Source organism: Cladosporium halotolerans (assembly GCF_011745625.1).
Source record: "Cladosporium halotolerans strain TM138-S3 chromosome Unknown Sca8, whole genome shotgun sequence".
In the NCBI taxonomy this organism is placed as follows: domain Eukaryota; kingdom Fungi; phylum Ascomycota; class Dothideomycetes; order Cladosporiales; family Cladosporiaceae; genus Cladosporium; species Cladosporium halotolerans.
In genome coordinates, this window is record NW_027191459.1 from 596,721 (window position 1) to 613,985 (window position 17,265).

Sequence of the window (17,265 nt, forward strand, 5' to 3'; positions counted from 1 at the left end):
AGCGGCCTTCTCGGTCCGCTCCGTGTTTATGTAAGCTCCTCCTCTGACATTTGACCATAGCAAGATTAAAGGTAAGAAGATATAATATACAACATGTATGAAAATAGGTCAATGCTGAGTACAAGCATCTTGTTAGGCTAGGATCAACTTCTTACGAGCAGGCTCAACCTTAGAAACCCCTCGAGCAGAAGGACACCCTGCAGCACTATTCCATAATGGGCCAGTATGATCGCAAGAAGCAATCTCAGCCAAAACACGGCAAGCCCAGCAGTAGCGGTGCATCTAAGGCCCCTCCGCCTTTATCCCGCGGCGTACCTGGCTGGAAAGGGCCTGGCTACGTCCACAAGAAGACTTCAACTGCGAACTCAACCGCACCGAAAGCACCAGAGCCCACAAAACTAGAGCACATCCTTCCTGTCGAGCTGGAACAACAAATTCTGGATGTGTTCCGAAACACTTTCCCTGCGTCTAATGACTTTGAAGCGCTGAAGCCGACATTACAGAAGATCAACGATGCGATCCTACGCAGAGAATTTGACACAGCTCTTGGAAACGAAAATTTTTTGGAAGCCTATGCCATTCGTTGGAGCCCAAGTCGTTCCCTAGCTTATGCACAGCTGTTGGCCTGGATTTGTGCAGAATTGGCAGAAGACATCTACATTCAGCATCTCGTCAGTGGCAAATCAGACGAATTGGCAGCGAGAGTAGTATGCTTCGGAGGCGGTCCGGCCGAGATTATAGCATTTTCGGCCCTTCTACGTTCTTTGCAGCCGTCTGAGGCAGCAGGAAGACCACCAATACCGGCCGCAGATGTTTCAGATAGCTTGGAAGCCATATCAATTTCAGCCCCCAAGCAGGCGGACTCTCTTCTCCATCTCAAGCTTTTCGACACAGCAGACTGGGCTTCTGTTCTTTCCAAGCTAGACCAAGGGCTGACCACTCCTCCGCCGCTCTCAAGATACGCCAGCGCAGCGGCTCGTGCAAGGAATGCTTCTTTCCTTTTACCTGGGGCTCTCGAGCATGCTTTCACGCGCGCAGATGTCCTCGGCCACAGTACAAATGATCTTTGCACCGCCATCGGAACCGCTCCCGCGCTTCTGACATTCATGTTCACCTTGAACGAGCTTTATATGGCATCGATATCTCGCACGACCGCTTTTCTCCAGAGAATAACAGAGGCCACACCTCGTGGCAGTCTGCTATTGGTAGTTGATACTCCTGGAGCTCAAGCAGAGACCTCTGCAAGTAATACGGAGGAAGGAGAGAACAAGAGAACATATCCTATGAGTCGGCTGTTGGATTACGCCCTGAGTCCCAGCTCGATGAAGAGGCCCAATGAAGAAGACAACGATGAAGAAAAGCCAGGCCCCGCTTGGGAGAAAGTCATGGAAAAGGCAAGCATGTCGTACAGACTCGAACAGGATCTCAAATATCCAGTAAGTCTGGAAAACACCAAGTTCCAGGTGCACTTGTTCAAGCGCATCTAAATGCAATAGAACTCTTCCTGGGCGCTTCCATCACCTGATGCACAGGGAGCCATCTTTCCAACACGTCCTCGGTTCCCTGATCGAATGCTGTCAGCGCTGTCCATGAAGATATCATGACCAAGACGGACGGACTCGGACTCGGTCATCTTCCTCTAATCGCCCTTCCCAATCGCCCGCGTCCACAACCAATTCATCAAACCAAAACCCCGTCCTCTCTCAACCTCCCCAGCGCCTCTTCCGTCCACTCCTGACACCTCCTCAACCGCACCCCGGCCGGCACCAACCTCCTCGGCCCATCAAATTGCTTCCCCGGCACCTCGACGTCCGCACATACCTCGCCGAGCTTCTCATAATCGCCCACAGCCACGCGCCCAACGAGCACTTTGCCAAAATACCCGAGCTCCTCCTCCGGCTTACCACCCGCTTTCGTCTCGTAAGACATGCCCGCTTGGATGTTGCCGGTGACTTGGAAGATCTGGCCGGAGCCGGTGTGGGAGTCGAGCTCGATGAAGATGGCGTGGTGCTCCATGGGCATGCCGGCTGAGGCGACGCGGTAGACGGCGTAGGACATGGTGGTGAGATTGGTGCAGAGATATGTTCCTGGTGTTCTGGTGGACAGGCTCTATTATGCACGAAAGGAGATTGTGTTGTGTTGTATTGTCGAGGGTGGCGTCTCAGCCGCTACTGTAGGCAGCAACGTTACGCTTGCAAGGGTCGGCATGGAGGGGGTGCATTCACCGCATTTCTACGTGAGGTCGTCTGCAGTGAAGGGGACACACGTCTGATCGAATTTTAGGAAGGCTTTGGAGCGTAAATCTTTGCACATCTTTGTTAATTTCATTCTGGAAAGCGAGCGTAAAGCATTCTGCATAGCGAGCGTAAAGCATTACCATTACCTTACCTTAGTCGTCCGACTCCAACTCGAAAGCATCCAATTGCTTTTCTCTAACCCGAGGCCGTATACACTCGTTTCCCGTCTCATCCAATCCATTGCCAGCTCGCCAACCCATTACGCCAACCCCACAGCAACCACCGCACCCCCGAGAACCATCCAAACCACCTCTTTGACCCTCGCCCCAACACCCGCAAAAGGCTCCACGCCCGTCTCGCCCGCCTCTCCACCCCCGCCAGCACCACCGCCCGACGCACCCCCTCCCATCCCACTATAAATATACCCTCCAACGCCCCCGCTCCCCGCCGCCCCGCCCACAGCATCAGCAGTATACGTCTGCCCGCCCAGCGTAAGCGACGGCCCGCCCAGCGTCGTCGGCACGCCATTGACATACACCACGCCCGTGCCCTGGCCGAGCGAAACCTCCGTGCCGCCCGCCGTGATCTCTTGCCCCGGCGACCCGAGCGTCTGCCCGTCGACTATGAACGCCGAGCCCGAGCGCGAGACTTCGATCGGGCGCCCGCCGCCGGGCTGCGGGATTGTCGTCGCTTGGCCTTCAGCGAGCTGGACAGTCTGGCTGCCGCCGACGACGACGCCGTTTTGGCCTGGGAGTTCGGAGACGGCGGCGCCGCCGAAGGTTGCTGCGCCGCCCGGGGTGAGGGTTTGGCCCGCGATGTTGAAGGCCGGGGCCTGGGCGGCGGTGGTGGCGGAGCCGGCGTTGGAGGCTGGGGCGCCGGCGGCGCCGGGTTGGCCTTCGTTGTTGTTGGCAGGTTGGCCGCCGGCGGCGTTTGGCTGGCCTGTTGCTGCTGCTTCTTCGCCTCCGCCGGCGGCAGCGGTTCCTTCGCCTGCGGCGGCTTGAGAGGCGGCTTGTTGGATGGCGTCGACCAGGTTACCGGAGCCGGCATTGTTATTTCCAGAATCTGCCTGGTCGCCACCGCCGCCACCATTGCCTGTGTCGGCGCCGGCCTGACCAGATCCCGAAGAGCCCTCTCCACCACCTTGTCCAGCCTGACCACCAGCCTGCTCATCAGTCGAACCACCGCCCGACCCAGCAGACGACCCCGACGTGCCTTCCCCTCCTCCTCCAGCAGACTCGCCCTGCCCACTCGTCGAGCCACCCCCGGTCCCAGCAGAAGACTCCGACGTGCCTTCCCCTCCTCCACCTCCTCCCCCAGCCTCGCCCTGCCCACCCGTCTCCGGCTGCGGCGGATTCTCATTCGTAGCCGGCACCGGCTTCGGGCTCGGCGTCTCGACCCCCGCCTGCGCGGGAGAAAAGACCGCATTCCCAGTAACAGTCGTCAGCGCGCCCGCCGTCTTCTTCTTGGCCGTCTCGCCCGTGATCGTCGCCGAAGTCTGCGTCGTAGTCTGCGTCCTCGTGACCTCGATCGTCTTGACGGTCGTGACGCAGGACTCCGAAGGCAGGTCGGTGGCGGAGTCGGTTTCGGTTTCGTTGCCGGGAGCCGTGCTCGTTTCGTTTTTGAAATGGAACTTCGACGCCTTGAGAGCTTCCGGCGTCTCTGTCGCGCACTCGACGGTCGTCGTGACGGTCGTGCTGGTGCAGAGGGAGGGCTGGGAGATGGGGGCTGCGAGCGAGCATGAGGTTAGAGGGACGTGGCTGAACTGTTGCTGGATTTCGGGCAGCGTATCGAGGTATTGGAGGACGGGCGTGGGAACTGCGCCGGGGCCTTTGTGGGAGACTGTGTCGAGGGGGAGGATCAGGGAGGCGCCGTCTGCTGTTGCTGGGAGGACGATCGCGGACGTGTCTTTGGTGGGGTTGCATGTTTCGGTGTCGTTTGGCTTCCAGGATGCAGTTGCTTTGCCGGAGAAGTTGGTCACGCCGAAGTATGTGGTTGGATATGTCCTGGACAGTCAGCATTTGCGCTCTTGCAGCTTTTTGTTATAAGTGAAGGGCAGACTCACAATGTCAATCCGCTGACTTCCCAAGTGAATTTGTCGAAGTACTCAATCTCGCCAGTCGCATTCCCACTCCCGCCCAGCGTGATGGTGTGGTTATCCGTCACCGTGGAATATGAGGTCGAAAGCTTGCCATCGGGAAACTGGGTGATGTGAGGAACCACCGACACAGTGTACGGTTCTTCCACGACGCTATAGGGGAATTCGATCCAAGAGGTCTTCGCAGCTATGTAACAAGGAGCACAGGGTGTCGTGGCGCACGCCGGGATTGACCCTACAGTAAAGGAATGTTAGTGAATTTCGATAAGGTACGAACACGCGAATCTTGTTTGCACGACAAGCACATAACGATTCATAGCTGGATCAACGACAACAGCAACCATTGGCCTGGCGAAATTGCATGGTCTTCAATCTTGCAGCTAGATCTATACATACCGTTCGTCACGTTCATCGCCATTCTGTATTCGAAACAGGCAGGTCCCGCGTCGTTGTGAAGATTAGTATTTACTGCCGTCCTTGCTGCATCTCAGAACGGGGCAAGATTGCACATGCTTATAATAATCGGTGCGATCAACGATCAGGCAACGGTACAAGCCGAAGGCGTCTCGATGCTCAGCCTTAACGTGCAGCCAGTGGTACCACAAGCTCGTGACTAGAATAACATGGCGTGACGCTCACATCGTGCCTCAGCCCCGAACGGTCCAAGCCCACGCGCCAGCACCAACGTCCTGTGCCCAAAGCAGTGAGTACACCATGGTGAGGACGAGTGCCCAGCGCTTGGCGGAGGATTCGCAGCTGGTGCAGTGGTGTGAGGTGGAGAGCTGAAATACCACTGCTGAGACAAGAGGGCGAGAGTTTGGCGTTGGCGCGGGGGCTGGGGCTGAGAGCGGTGGGTGGAGGGTTCGAAAGCGGGCTTTGTGGCTGCGTGCGCCATGATGGGCTCGACTCCGTTTGGTTTGGGAGTGACAACCTTCCCATGCCGTACTTTAGCATGGGGACCCGTACATATAGTTGTGGCGAGAGTGCTGTGCGACCGTCAGACGAGGCGGGCGCAAGGCAGGAAGCTCTCCGCTCACACACACACGACATGGCGAGCGCATAGTCGAACTCAACAGCTCTTACATACGTGGGCGACAGCGGAGATCGATGCGACTCACCAGCTCCAAGGATGACTTTTCCAGTTCCTCAAGTCTTGCAGGCGAATGAGTGGCTTGGAAATGATGGCAACTGGTCGACGTGGGAGATTGCAGCCGGCACTCCACCGCAGCGACTTAATGTGCTTCCATCAACATCGCACGGCGAGATCTGGCTACCAGTACCGGAAGGCTGCACCTGGCTGACCGATAATGGCGGCTGCGGACCGAGTAGAGGCGTGCACGACTTCGAAGGCGTAGAGAGTCTCGGTTTTCAAACAAATGCTTCCAGCACTTGGAGCCAAATCGGAATATACGAGCTCTCTGCGGGCGGAGATCTTTTCAACACCGTAGAATCCGGCCTTTACGGTCTGGACACGGTTTCTGTGGCCAGCGATGCGAGAAACATTACCGATCAAGCTATCGCAGGGATTGCCACGAAGGACTTCTGGCTCGGCAGTATGGGATTGAGCCAGCAGGCTTCCGATTTTGCGGTCGCGGACGAAGTCGCCGAGAGTCTGCTCAATAATATGAAGAGACTCAATATGACACCAAGTGTTTCTTTTGGTCTTGCTGTGGGTACTTCTTATGGTCAGTCAGCTCCGATTGTGATATTGGACTTCTTAGCGCAAGATTGCTGACTTCTCATATCTAGACGCGCTTCAAGGCAGCCTCGTCATCGGTGGTTTTGACAAGAGCCTATCTCAGGATCCTGGAATTAGCATTCCGACCAGCGACAATCAAACGCGTGCTCTCATGGTCAGCGTGCAAAGCATCGTGGCCACGAATACGTTGCAAGGGACGTCTTCCCTGACCGACGACCTCCCTAGCCTCACAATGGCGATAGACTCGGGCGTGTCACAGCTTTGGCTCCCTCCGGCGGTCTGCGATGAACTGAGCGAGCTGTTCGGTCTTAGCTACGATAATCAGACAGGCCTCTACCTCGCCAACGACACTGCTCGCGAGCAGCTTCTGGGCCTCTCTCCGGAAGTGACATTCACATTATCAGCCAATGCGACATCGAATGAGACTGTTAGCATCGTCCTCCCGTATCGAGCCTTCGATCTAATGGCCGGCGTCGCAATCTTCAATGAGACGACCAGATACTTTCCTATTCGTCGCGCCACGAACGACACCCTTTATGTGCTAGGACGAACGTTTTTGCAGGAGGCCTACCTGGTGGTGGATTGGGAGAGGGCGAATTTCACGGTCAGTCAATTGTCGCACCAGCGGCCTGCAAATGCAGAGATTGTGCCGATCTTGCCCGTGAGCCACCAGCCACCCAAACCCACGGGACTGAGCGCGGGAGCTATCGCTGGCATTGTGGTGGGCATTGTGGTCGTCCTGGCGGCGGTCATTGCAGGAGCGTACTTTTTCTGGTGGAGGAAACGCCGCTCGAAGCGGGCTGAATCTGTGGACGAAGGCGACGAGAAATCTCGTCCAATCTCGCCGTACCCACAGGACAAAAAGACCGAAGGGCCCGCAGAGCTCGGTGCTGATACGACATTGCTCACCGAAGCGGATTCGGGCCAGGTCCACGAGCTGCATCAAGAGCAGATGCCGCACCAGCTCATGTCAACGCAGGTGTACGAGTTGCCGGCGGAGATGGTCGAACGGGAGCTGGATGCGGGCCCGAAGCCGCGAAAAGACTGAAGGACTAAGATAGATTGGGGCTTCCCCGTTGGTGTGGACTATTGCTCATGTACAAAAAGCGTTGTTGCGACAATTCAGACCTGTCCGCTCCATCACGGATGTCCGTCTCCAGACAAGGTTCTGCTCATGCGGCTAGGCTCGTACTGTGTCTCACACCTCTCTCCACGCCGGCAAGGATTGAAGAAGGCTATCAGTAGCGGAGATTGTCGGGTGGTGCGGACGGAAAGGTGGTGTCGCGTTCGCCTTGGGTCGCATGGCCTGGAGAGAACGTCTATTATAGCAGTTCATCGATCTTCGTGCAGGGCGACAGGGACTCAAGCACCGTTGTAACGCGTGGGATGCACGAGGCGGCGCGTGGTGGTTTCAGTACCGATGACAGTGGGAAGGCCGGTGGTTGGTCGCAATAAGCTCAGGCGATTGAGATGGCCAGCGCTGGTACCGGCGTCGCTCGCTAAACCTGCCGAGAGGTGCCAGCGAGACGAGACGATGCGCTGGCACCGGCCAGTCACGTCGGGGCAGTGGGGCGCGTCACTTGGTCGTCCCAACTCCACCCTCAGCTGCCGGCAAGCGAACGGCCAAGCATCGCATAGCGGCGTACAAGACCGCAGTAGGACAAACACAAGCAGGCCAAGATATCCTTGTTCTGCATGCAGAAACAATCCGCGCGTCTCGCGTAAGGCACCTTATTATCCTCGCCTGGCAACAATAACAATGATCCCGTCGTCGCGCCATGCGCAGAGCTTGTCTCGCCGCTTCCAAATCCAATGCCCAGTTTTTCTGCCCGAAAACACCTTGATGGTCAGATGGCTCGCTGGCCCAAAGGCACGCCGTCGCCCTCGCGCGCCCGCCCTCGCTCGTCTTGGGCCTCCTCTTAGGCCTCCTCTTGCCCGCTGCTCCCTATACCCCGTTGCCGTCACCCGCCGAGCGACAACGTTTTTTCGTCACATCTGTGACCTTGGCCCGACTAAACACCCCTCCCGACTCACCACGTAGCACCCGGCCGGACCGCAGCCTGCTTGAGCGACGCAGCCATGGCCGACTGTCCAACCGACAACGACTTCGACGGGCGCATGGGCGTCCGCATCTCGGCCATTTTCGTCATCCTGGTTGGGTCTTTCCTGGGCACATGGTTCCCCGTCTTCGCGGCTAGGCACCAAGGCGTTGGAGTGCCATCATGGGCCTTCTTCATCGCCAAGTACTTCGGTTCTGGTGTCATCGTGGCGACCGCCTTCATACACGTACGCGCTCTCACCTCAACCCGTCCGCTTTGATCCGATCTGACAGACTGCAGCTGTTGGCACCCGCAAGTGAAGCTCTTACGGATGAGTGCCTCACTGGACCGATCACGGAGTACCCGTGGGTGGAGGGAATCTGCCTCATGGCAGTCTTCGTCCTCTTCTTCGTCGAGCTGATGGTCATGCGATTCGCACGCTTCGGCCACTCTCACGACCACGACGTGGAGCATCGTCCAGGGTACGGAACGCCCTCACTCCGTAATCGTCTCTCAAGTCCTGTTGCTTACCAATTCACAGGACGCCCGACACCAGCTCCATCGGCTACCGCGACGAGCCCCTCACAACCAAGGGCGCAGCCGGCACCCACGAGCCTACCGAGATCCCTCTCCAGGACTCGCCCAACTCCAACGACAGACGGCCATCCGCCTGCGCCGGCCCCCACGTCCCGGGCGACGACCACCTCTCGCACTCGCGCGACCACCCCTCCACCAACAAAGGTAAGCCTCCCCATCTCTCCCCACCTGTAGTCAATCACATCTAACACCCCATTCCCAGACCACTCCGCCGCGCACACCCACGGCCCCTCCAACCGCACCTTCGACCCCGAATCCTACGCCGCCCAGCTCACCGCCATCGCCATCCTCGAATTCGGCGTCATCTTCCACAGCGTCTTCATCGGGCTAACCCTCGCCGTCTCCGGCGAAGAGTTTCCCACCCTCTACGTCGTCCTCGTCTTCCACCAAACCTTCGAAGGCCTCGCCCTCGGCAGCCGCCTCGCGTCAATCGACTGGCCCAAATCCAAGCGCTGGACGCCCTACCTCCTCGGCGCCGGCTACGCCTTCTCGACCCCCATCGCCATCGCCATCGGGCTCGGCGTCAGGCAGTCGTTCGCGCCCGGCAGCCAGACGACGCTGATCGTAAACGGCGTTTTCGACTCCATCTCCGCCGGCATCCTGATCTACACGGGCCTCGTCGAGCTCATGGCCCACGAGTTCATGTTCAGCGGCTACATGCAGCGGGCGCCCATCAGGGAGGTGCTCGGCGCGGTGGGCACGATGGCCGCGGGCGCGGGGCTGATGGCGCTTTTGGGCAAGTGGGCTTGAGTTTCTTGGAAGAGCGATTTGGCGGTTTGGGGAATTTGTTGGATTGCATACCTCATCTGCGGTGATATCTTTTCGTGAGCTTTTGTGTAGATTTGCTTGTTTTTTTTTTAGCGTTCGGAGCGAGTTTTGCGACGCTTTGTTTTGAGCTTTTTAGTGTTGAATGGAATCATCGCATCGCATGAGATCTAAGGTTTTTACTTGAGCGGCCTTGTCCTTCGTGTTTGTGTTTCAGTCGCCATCGGCCGTATCTATCTTCGAAGATGGGTAGGAGGCTGTCTGTTCGGCCACGACCATGCGTCTCGAAATGTTCTAGGGGTCTGTTTTGCGCGGCCCGCAGGTTTCGTAGGTATTCCACGAGCGCATGATTATTTCTCTGTCCCGGGACATCAGCTGGTGGAATGACGGCGGGTGGTCACAGTAACTACACGACATCACAAGACACGACACAGGTAGTGAAAGCGGACAGGCATTTGGTGGAAAGAAAGAAGAGACAAGTGATCTCTTGTCTTGGCTCAAGCTAGACTACATGTGCCGCCTCATCTTTTTCTTCGTGAGGCATGAAGTCCACCGATCGCCTCGTTCAGACAGGGGAAGATCGAGCGTTGCTTCTTTCAAACTTTCCGATTTTTTTGTTATCTACCATGCAGCGAAACGCACGCACCTATCCATTCTCTGGAGGTAGGCGGCGAGTGCTCTAGTAGCGCTTGCCCTCGCGGAGGACGTCAGAGTACTCATCGAGCGGGGAGCGGATGAGCTTGTTCTCCTTCCACAGGTTGGGGGTGAGGAAGCCGTAGGTGTCGGTGACGGCGGAGAAGGTGGCCTTGAGGGTGTTCTCAAGGGTCTTGGTGCTACCGGAGGAGGCAGAGTAGGCGTCGTTGACACCAGCGAGCTGCAACAGACGCTTGACGGCCGGGGAGGCGACAATGCCGGTACCGCGGGGGGCGGGGATGAGCTGTGGATTCTGTCAGTCCCAGGATTCCGAGATTTGATGAGGGATAGAGATTTGTAACTTACACGGACGGTGACGGAACCGCACTTGCCAGACTCCTTGACGGGAATGGAGTGAGGCTCACCAAGGTTGGTACCCCAGTAACCGCGACGGACGGGGATAACGTTGAGCTTGGCGATGATGATGGCGGCACGGATGGCGGTAGCGACTTCCTTGGAGGTCTTGATACCGAGACCGATGTGGCCGTTGGAGTCACCGATGAGGACGACGGCCTTGAAGCGGGTGCGCTGACCGGCACGGGTCTGCTTCTGGACGGGCTTGATCTGTTGCGGTTCTCCGTTAGTATTCTGTTCCTGTTCCTGTGCCATTGGGCGGTGTTGTTCTCAGGCTGATTTTGCGCACCTTCATGACCTCGTCCTTGAGGGTGGGGAGGAAGAAGTCGACGATCTGGTACTCCTTGATGGGCAGAGAGTGGAGGTAGATCTCCTCCATGCTCTTGATCTTGCCGGCCTTCACGAGACGGCCGAGCTTGGTCACGGGCTGCCACTCCTTCTCCTCGCTCTTAGCACCACGGCGGGGGCCACGACGGCCGCCACGGCCACGGCCACGGTCACCGCCGCGCTCGCCGCCACGGGAAGCAAATCCACCTCTGTCGGCCATTTTGTATGTTGTTGGGTGTTTGGGTCGGGTGGTCGTTGGTCGTGGTGGTCGGGCGCAACGCTCGAAGTCGGCGAGCGCAAAAGTTTGGCTGCGGTTGTGGGCAACTCTTGGCAGCGAATTTGGGCGGACGGGCTGGTGGGATGGAGCGATCCGCGCTGGCTGGCTGGCTGTGGGCGGACTTTGTGCGCCTGACTTGATGCCTGAGGCCTGTGAGCGCCAGCACTTCAGCTCCATCGGATACTACCAAGTATTACACCTCTGCACGCTCCCACATACGGCGCATAATTCCCCAGTGCAAGTCACTGCTGCAAGACTGGATCAACTGCCGTGTATCACCGAGCACTGCGATCCTTTCCAATCATCATCATTCCCCCACGATCATGAGAGATGCCGCGGACTCCGCGTTCCGGAGCTGTCCATTCCTCTATCCCCGGCCACACCCTCAAGACACGCCCTCCTCTACAAAGAACCACCGGCGTCTAGGTATCTGCGCTTCTTAACTCCTATATTGTTGCCTGGCCGATAATCTCAAATATCGTGCTCTCTGTAGTCAATTCAAAGTTGCGACACCCAACTCTCTTAACCGCCTCTGCCAGAGCTCTTAATCATTCGCCAACAGCTGCTTACACCCTCTGCTTCAATCCATCTCTCGTAATCATTTCTCACTCCTCGAAACGATGGGTCCTCTCCGTCAATGTCTGTACGACCAGGCCTTCACAACGCCAGAACTGCCGAAGACCGACTGCACCGGCCGCACGGTAATCGTCACTGGCGCAAACACAGGTCTTGGAAAGGAAGCCGCGCGCCACCTTGTCCGCTTGAACGCCGACCGAGTAATCATCACCTCGCGCACTGCTTCCAAGGGCAAAGCTGCCGCTGAAGACATCGAGAAGACCACTGGGCGGAAAGGTGTTGTTGAAGTCTGGGATCTCGATCTTGAAAACTACGACAATGTCAAAGCGTTCGCGGAGCGAGTCAAGACCTTGAAGAGACTCGATGCGATCATCGAGAATGCCGGGAAAAGCACCTTGGACTTCAACGAGGTTGGCGGGAACGAAAGCACCATCACCGTCAACGTTGTCAGCACGTTCCTTCTGGCCCTCCTGGTCATTCCTAAGCTCCAAGAAACTGCGCGGACTTACAACATCGTTCCGAACTTGACCATCATAAGCTCTGATGTGCATTACTTGACAAGCGTGAGTTCTGTCTATTGGTCGCTATTGGTGTCTACCACTAACGCTCGTGACCCAGTTCCCCGAACGCAAGTCCCCAAACATCTTCGCCGAGCTCAACAACCCCAAGAAAGCCCGCATGTTCGACCGCTACAACGTCAGCAAGCTCCTCGAAGTCTTCGCCGTCCGCCACATCGCCCGCAACCACCCCGTCTCGCAACTCCACGTCACGCTCAACACCCTCACGCCCGGCCTCTGCGAGTCCGAGCTCCTCCGCGAAGCCAACCCTATCATCACGGCTTTCGCGTGGCTCATGAAGAAGCTGTTCGCGCGCACGACGGAGGTCGGAGCTCGCACGCTGGTGCATGGTGGTGTGGCGGTTGGCGAGGAGACGCATGGCAAGTTCATGCAGACTTGCAAGGTCACGCAGTGCGCGAAGCTTGTGGAGGGGCCGGAGGGGAAGATGTTGGAGGATAGGGTTTGGGAGGAGTTGAGCGAGAAGTTGGAGGCGATTGCGCCGGGTGTGACAAAGAATTTGGATGCTTGATGTTCCATTGACGTCCGGCTTGGACTTGTGTTATGATATGTCCCGGAGTTTCATGTGGTCGTTCCCGTCGACTGTTTAGACGGCGTAAGTGGAGTTGACTTAGGGTTGTTAGGGTTGCTAAAGAGGCCGGCTCATCGAGAGCCGATAATACTATCAAATAGTTGTACGATTTTTTCGTCTTAGAATGATGAGCTGCCTAATTCTATAATATGGTAGGATTGTTTTCCCTTGTGTAAATATCATATAATCTTCGAAACCAGCTCTTCCACCTAGCATTCTCCTGCTGTGGCAGTCTTTCAATATTGACCAAAGAAAGATTCATTGACCGTTCATCGTTGCGTTGATACTGCGCACCAAGACCATATTCTTGTATTGGCCAAAACACCTCATGACTCAAGAAATCGTCATTCCTTGTCTCACCAATACCAAACAGCAGCTCACGCTTGGCCAAAGCTGCAGAGTTGCAGACGTTCGCAGCCTGCAGCCCGCCTTTTCTCGCCTCGAACCGGCAACGCCTGTTCGCCCGCGTGGAGATCCTGGCCGCGGCCGCTGTAGCCGCCGCTAGCGACGTAGCTCGCCATCTCGCACGGATGGTCTGGCAATACCTACGCAACGAGAACGCCAACGCTCTCCCTCGCTTTGGGCACGTACGTAATACGTAAGCAAGCAGGCACACCGCTCGCCGGCAACCGTTCGACACAACAAGCGCAGCTTGCCACGCAGGCGTGACACCCCCCAAGCAAGCGACAGCGAATACCCGCAATCCTCCACGCCCGCAGAGCCGCCTGGACAATGCTGCAATGATCTCACTCTCTCCCCTGCTGTCTGCACAGCTGAAACGCCAGAACGGGCCATGTCTGGCGATGCCAACCGCTCCTCCGCCGAGCCTGGCCATACCCCAGCGGCGGAGGTGAGCTTCTCTTCTTACGCTGACGCCCGGCGACACGGCGAGGGGAGTTCGTTGGCAGGGAGTCGAGCGAGTGGGGAGAGATGGAGCGAGAAGGGCGAAAGGCTGAAGGAGAGGTTCTTGACACCGGATCGCAGGAGTGAGGATGGTGGGAGCGGAGACAGTGGAAGTGAAAAGAAGCGCAGGAGCAGGATCAGGATGTCTGGCGGCGGCGGTGGTGGTGGTGGCTTCCTCAGAGACAGTGTGTTCGGCAACAGCACGCCGAAGAGCTCGGACAGAGGAAGCGAGCGCAAAGCTGGAAAGAAGAGGCAAGAGCAGGATGGACTACACTTGGACCCGAACAGACTTGTTGCAGGCAATAGGATGTCAGGAGAGTCTTCCACGAGGAGTTCGCCGCTGTCGCGAGAGGTCTCGATCACCCAATCAACAAATGAAGGTACACAATCCAGTCCGCCAACCGCCGCTTCAGCTCAGAATATGCGCCAGCCAACTACGACAATGGATCCAGCACAACTCGTTCAGATGGCGTTGAGTCTTAGCGAGAGCAGAAAACGGCACGTGAGCGGCTCTCTTCCCGTACCAGTAGCGCCTCGCAGTCGGCAAGTCTCTGGAGCTGGCGACAGGTACGGCACCGTTCGAACACGAGGATCTGAGAGGCCGCGTGTGAGTTCACACCTCAATACTCCAAGCCCTGGATCGTCAAGTCGCAGCCGGGATCGGTACCCTTCCCCCACAACGAACCCCATCGACGACAATGTCTTGTATACTTTTTCGCCTGCAACGCTCGCAAGAGCAGAGAAGGCACGCAAATACTTCGAGCTTGCCAACGAGCATCGTCGTCTGCTCCAAAATCTACCGCCCTTGAAACCGGACGCAGACGCCAGCGGAAACTATACTTTTGAAAGCAGAAGCAGTCCCGGCTACGCACAGGCAGAGATCCGCCGTGTGCGCTCGAACACAACCAGTAAGCAAGAGCTTGGAAGACAGTACAACCCGCTACAGACCCTCCGCAACCGGCGCCTCAGAAACAAACAGCAACGCTCGCTCACGATACCTCCTGAACTCTTCTCCGATACTGACCGCGTCGCGAGCTGGCTCGACGACGTGGAAGAATCTGCGCGCTGGCCCAGCTACAGAACAAACCAGGATGTCGTCAATCTACCATATTATGCGCCGCAACCTGGTGAGGATCGCGATTTTTCGACGAGTAAAGGGCACCGCCGAACGGAGACGGCTGGATCTGTGATCACTAAGCCGGAGAATGATTGGACTGTTGATCCAACTGAGCGTCTGGCCGATACGTACTGGACAGAGCAGGGAGACAACAAATTCTTGATCGAGAACAGACGTCGCCAGGCGATCTTCCCGCCTCGAGCAAAACCTGATGTTGAGAACGCTAGACGAAGTGCTGAGCTGAGTCGACAAAACACCAATTCGGACGACAAAAGAGAAGCTTCACAGAAAGAAGAAAGACCACGTAAGCATCGACCAACCCTAGCACTTCGCAAGGCAGATGGCATTCGGTACAATCGACTGTCTCGGCTCAAACACTCAGCCAGCACATCCAGTATATCTAGCGATGAGGGCCGCAAGCCTAGATCAGTGGGGAACGGCACACCCGACAGTCTCAAGCCTTTGAACAAGCACATGGAGGCGATGATTGCGAGGGAGCAAAGAGGCGAAACATCCTCTCCTGATACTGCATCCCCGGACCACTGGGATTCGAAACATACGCCTTTCCCAACTCGCAAGGATAAGCGTAGCTCACTGCATGGCGCCAACGGGTCGCTCTCGGTGAACTCTACTGATTCTCACCAAAGATCGAAGAGTGCAGACGGCAGACTTGCACAACTGATCGAGAGTGAGCAGCCACGATTCTCTTTCGACTCCACACCTCCGTCGTCGCCAATCGTGACGGACTTCGTGCCTTCACTTGCCATGGACTTCTCTCCCCCAAGCAAGCAGACTCACAAGCACAAATACCGCATGCTGCCAAGGTTCCATTCGAAGAACAAAGACCGTGGCACGACAGAAGGCAGGGACTTCGCCGTTGCCTCTGAATCTGAACGCTCACGGGAACCGAGTGGCAATGCCATTGACCCGACCAGACTCAGCGCCGAATACCCCCGTCCTGGCGATCTGCACCGCCATAAGACTTCCGACAGCATCGCGAGCAGTATTCACAAGCGCGGTATTTCCCGCACACAGACTGGCACAGATAGCTCAATCAAAGAGCCAGGCTCAACTGTTGGACGCTTCTTTAAGGGCGGCCGGATCGCTGAACTGGTTCGAAACGACCGTAAGGGACGCAAGGATATGGAGGGCTCTACCACAGATGTCTCCGTGCTGCCTTCAGATGCGTCCGACTCTGACGACTCTGCTGACGAACGGAGCCACGCGATTGGGTCGCCTAATGATAGTGAGCCTTCTCCCCGGACATCCATCGATCCGGGAAGGAACAAGCAGCGGCTGCACATACCCAATCTTCCAACGTTCAAATCGACTTCGGGGCGAGACAAGCCAGCCAGCTCGCAGCTGACTCCGGTCATATCAAACGAGGGCGAAGACAGCGACCATATCAGCCGCCAAGCTGCCGCCCGGCGTGAAGCAAGCCGCTCTCCGCGTATGAACCGTCTCATGCCACCTCGAATCAGCCTTCCAGCCGATGACGACTTTGTTTCTAACGCCGACGCTCCGAGTCAGACGTCCGAAGTAATTCAAGCAGAGCCGAAAAGAAAGAGCTACGGCTTCTTGGCGCCCAACGGAGGCTCTACATCGGAATTGGGCTCGACAGTCTCTTTCGATAATACTACCAGCAGCGTCAAACGAAATGGCAACTATCCTGTCACCGGTCTCAGTCGGGTGGGAGCAGATCGAGGGCGCCGTCACTGGAGCATTTCAGATCGTGGTATGCGTGAGCAGCAACGACAAGACCTGCTGAAGAGCCAGCACGTCTCTCGCCGCGACCTCGCCCGCGCTCGCGCTCTCTTGCTAGCATCTGGAATCAAAGCGCACAGCCTCGTGAACCGAGCCAATACCCCCGCTCCCAAAACGCCATCCTTCCTCGTCGCAGCCGCCAAGACCACCTCAGTCGACCCGCCCTCAGTGCCTCTGAAAGAAACCCACCTCCGCGCCGCAACAATGCTCTCCTCCCACCTCGACCGCTCCTTCAAATCCATCTCCTCAACCCAGCAAACCTACCAGTCCACCACGAGCATCGACCTGCACACGCGCCTGTCGGACCTCAAGTCCCTCGCGGCCGACAAGCTCACGCAGCTCGTGCACAACAGCTCTGACGAGGCGGACGCCTTCGGCGTGCGCCTGACGACCGAGCAGACGCTGCGCATCAAGCAGGTCGACGACGCCGTCGACGAGATGCTGAGGCTGCGCCGCAAGCAGTTCCGCCTGCTCAGGCGCACGGGCTTCAAGATCCTTGAGTGGATGGTGCTGGGGCTTATGTGGTGGGTTTGGTTCGTTGTGGTGTGCTTCAACACGGTCAAGAAGATTATTCTGGGGATCATCAGAGCGTTGAGGTGGCTCTTTACTCTCTAAGTGTCGTGGCCAAGAGAAGGAGTGGTTGGAGGAGAAACGGGATTCCCTATTTGATTTCTTT

The 17,265-nt window shown here is 57.2% G+C and overlaps 8 protein-coding genes across 8 annotated transcripts; 5 read left to right on the forward strand and 3 right to left on the reverse strand.

Annotated features, from left to right (window-relative positions):
• Positions 1–215: 215 nt before the first annotated feature.
• On the forward strand, positions 216–1,487 carry WHR41_03347 (uncharacterized protein; the record flags this gene model as incomplete). The annotated part of the gene is made up of 1 exon (XM_069371953.1): positions 216–1,487. The coding sequence occupies one exon, from the start codon at positions 216–218 to the stop codon at positions 1,485–1,487; it is 1,272 nt and encodes a 423-aa protein (XP_069231237.1).
• Positions 1,488–1,680: 193 nt separating this feature from the next.
• Positions 1,681–2,058, reverse strand: WHR41_03348 (uncharacterized protein; the record flags this gene model as incomplete). Its single annotated transcript, XM_069371954.1, has 1 exon — positions 1,681–2,058. The coding sequence occupies one exon, from the start codon at positions 2,056–2,058 to the stop codon at positions 1,681–1,683; it is 378 nt and encodes a 125-aa protein (XP_069231032.1).
• Positions 2,059–2,496: 438 nt separating this feature from the next.
• WHR41_03349 (uncharacterized protein) lies at positions 2,497–4,750 on the reverse strand (the record flags this gene model as incomplete). The annotated part of the gene is made up of 3 exons (XM_069371955.1): positions 2,497–4,240; positions 4,300–4,567; positions 4,729–4,750. The coding sequence occupies 3 exons, from the start codon at positions 4,748–4,750 to the stop codon at positions 2,497–2,499; spliced, it is 2,034 nt and encodes a 677-aa protein (XP_069231033.1).
• A 711-nt stretch (positions 4,751–5,461) lies between these two features.
• WHR41_03350 (uncharacterized protein) lies at positions 5,462–7,079 on the forward strand (the record flags this gene model as incomplete). Its single annotated transcript, XM_069371956.1, has 2 exons — positions 5,462–6,017; positions 6,082–7,079. The coding sequence occupies 2 exons, from the start codon at positions 5,462–5,464 to the stop codon at positions 7,077–7,079; spliced, it is 1,554 nt and encodes a 517-aa protein (XP_069231161.1).
• A 911-nt stretch (positions 7,080–7,990) lies between these two features.
• WHR41_03351 (uncharacterized protein) lies at positions 7,991–9,417 on the forward strand (the record flags this gene model as incomplete). Its single annotated transcript, XM_069371957.1, has 4 exons — positions 7,991–8,317; positions 8,371–8,552; positions 8,612–8,811; positions 8,870–9,417. Exons 1-4 carry the CDS (start codon positions 8,111–8,113, stop codon positions 9,415–9,417), a joined length of 1,137 nt encoding a protein of 378 aa, XP_069231160.1. The 5' UTR covers positions 7,991–8,110.
• Positions 9,418–9,886: 469 nt separating this feature from the next.
• Positions 9,887–11,085, reverse strand: RPS2 (40S ribosomal protein uS5). The gene is made up of 3 exons (XM_069371958.1): positions 10,769–11,085; positions 10,432–10,689; positions 9,887–10,369 (listed from the first exon to the last, which is right to left on the reverse strand). The coding sequence occupies exons 1-3, from the start codon at positions 11,024–11,026 to the stop codon at positions 10,112–10,114; spliced, it is 774 nt and encodes a 257-aa protein (XP_069231179.1). The 5' UTR covers positions 11,027–11,085; the 3' UTR covers positions 9,887–10,111.
• Positions 11,086–11,283: 198 nt separating this feature from the next.
• Positions 11,284–13,001, forward strand: WHR41_03353 (uncharacterized protein). Its single transcript, XM_069371959.1, has 2 exons — positions 11,284–12,222; positions 12,278–13,001. The coding sequence occupies exons 1-2, from the start codon at positions 11,704–11,706 to the stop codon at positions 12,743–12,745; spliced, it is 987 nt and encodes a 328-aa protein (XP_069231178.1). The 5' UTR covers positions 11,284–11,703; the 3' UTR covers positions 12,746–13,001.
• Positions 13,002–13,598: 597 nt separating this feature from the next.
• WHR41_03354 (uncharacterized protein) lies at positions 13,599–17,204 on the forward strand (the record flags this gene model as incomplete). The annotated part of the gene is made up of 1 exon (XM_069371960.1): positions 13,599–17,204. The coding sequence occupies one exon, from the start codon at positions 13,599–13,601 to the stop codon at positions 17,202–17,204; it is 3,606 nt and encodes a 1,201-aa protein (XP_069231181.1).
• Positions 17,205–17,265: the final 61 nt, after the last annotated feature.